Raw genomic sequence first — 1,908 nt, forward strand, 5'->3', positions numbered from 1 at the left:
CAGAAGAGCAGGCGGAAGGTGAACTCGCTGGGAACGCGGTCAAAAAACTGGCGCAGGGCTTTGTGGCACTTGCGGCGGCTGCAGGGCTCGGTGGCCGACAGCTCCCGGCTGCAGGTGGAGATGTAGCCCGAGCGCAGGCGCTTGCAGTTGTCGTTGAGGTTGCAGGCTTTGGCCGCGTCCAGGCAGTGGTTGCTCCTGGAGGTGGTGGCGGGGTCCATTCCTGCCCGGGGACATCGAGGAACGGGGTCAGGTGGGGGTGGAAAAGGCGGGGAGGTGATCGCGAAGATGGGAGGGGGTTTTGGAACTGGGAAAATGACCTCGAACTTGGGAGATGCCTTCAAAACTGGGGAAAATGACCTCAAAACTGGGAAAAATTACCTCAAAACTGGGGAAATGGCCTCAAAACTGGGGAAAATGACCTTAAAACTGGGGAAATTGACCTCAAAATTGAAGAAAATGATCTCAAAATTGGGGAAAATGCACTCAAAATTGGGGACATGCCCTCAAAACTGGGGAGATGCTCTTGTCATGGAAAGATACTCTCAAAATCGGGGAAATGGACTCAAAACTGGGGAAAATGACCTCAAACTGGGGGAAATGACCTCAAAACTGGGGAGATGCTCTTGTCCAGGCAGTGGTTGCTCCTGGAGGTGGTGGCGGGGTCCATTCCTGCCCGGGGACATCGAGGGAYGGGGTCAGGTGGGGGTGGAAAACAGGGGGAGGTGATGTCGAATATGGGAGGTGGTTTTTGATGTGGAGAGGTGGTTTTGAGGTGGGGAAAATGGCCTTGAAACTGGGGAAATGACCTCAAACTTGGGGGAAATTACCTCAAACTTGGGGAAAAATACCTCAAAACTGGGGGAAATGCACTCAAACCTGGGGAGATGCCTTCAAAACTGGGAAAAATTACCTCAAACCTGGGGAGATGCCTTCAAATCTGGGAAAAATTACCTCAAAACCGGGAAAATTGCCCTCAAAACTGGGAAAATTCCCTCCAACTTGAGGAAAATGCCCTCAGACCTGGGGAGATGTTCTTGTCATGGAAATATGCCCTCAAACCTGGGGAAAATGACCTCAAAATTGGGGAAAAGCCCTCGCCCAGGCAGTGGTTGCTCCTGGAGGTGGTGGCGGGGTCCATTCCTGCCCGGGGACATCGAGGAACGGGGTCAGGTGGGAGTGGAGGGGTGGTGGAAAACGGGGGAGATGATGTCGAATATGGAGGTGGTGTCTGGTCAGGTTTTGAGGTGGGGAAAATGACCTCGAACCTGGGGAAATGCCCTCAAAACTGGGAAGAATGCCCTCAAACCCAAGAAGATGTTCTTGTCCTGGAAAGATGCCCTCAAAACCAGGGAAATTACCTCAAAACTGGGGGAAATGCCCTCAAACTTGGGGAAAATTACCTCAAAACTGGGGAAATGCACTCAAACCTGGGAAATGCCTTAAATGTGGGAAGATTTCTTGTTGCGAAAAGATGCCCTCAAACCTGGAGAAATGCCCTCAGAACTGGGATGGGAAATGTCCTTGACCCTGAGATGGGGAGAGGCCTTCAAAACAGCCAAAACCTCCTCAAATCTGGAATCGGGTAATGCCCTTGACCTTGGGATGAGGAGAAATCCTCAAAACTGGGGAAATGCCCTCAAAAYTGGGGTGGGGAAACGCTCTCAGCCTGGGGAAGATGTGCCAGGTGTCAGTGTCACCAATGTCACCAATGCCACCCCAGTGCCACCTCCACCCCATCCTGGGTGGTTCCATCCCCATTCCCTGGAAAATCCTCATCCCAACCCCCCTAAAACGGGTCCCTGCTCCCCCAAAGCCCTCAGGGCAGAGCTCAGGCCGTGAATTCGCAATATTTCTTTCCCTCTGTCAATTATTCAAAGAATAATTATTAAATATTAAATATTAATTATT

At 51.6% G+C, this 1,908-nt stretch overlaps 1 protein-coding gene across 1 annotated transcript in view; it reads right to left on the reverse strand.

The window, feature by feature from the left end:
* Positions 1-218, reverse strand: part of LOC130587718 (GDNF family receptor alpha-2-like) — a gene marked incomplete at its 3' end in the record, with an annotated part of 8,954 nt that extends 8,736 nt beyond the window's left edge. Inside the window, exon 1 of the mRNA XM_057388693.1 lies at positions 5-218. Within this exon, the coding sequence (XP_057244676.1) occupies positions 5-218 (214 nt within the window). The remainder of the gene's footprint in view (positions 1-4) is intronic.
* Positions 219-1,908: the final 1,690 nt, after the last annotated feature.

This window comes from Malurus melanocephalus, unplaced genomic scaffold (assembly GCF_030028575.1).
Source record: "Malurus melanocephalus ecotype Western Australia unplaced genomic scaffold, MMel_1.1 scaffold_2326, whole genome shotgun sequence".
NCBI classification, from domain to species: Eukaryota; Metazoa; Chordata; class Aves; order Passeriformes; family Maluridae; genus Malurus; species Malurus melanocephalus.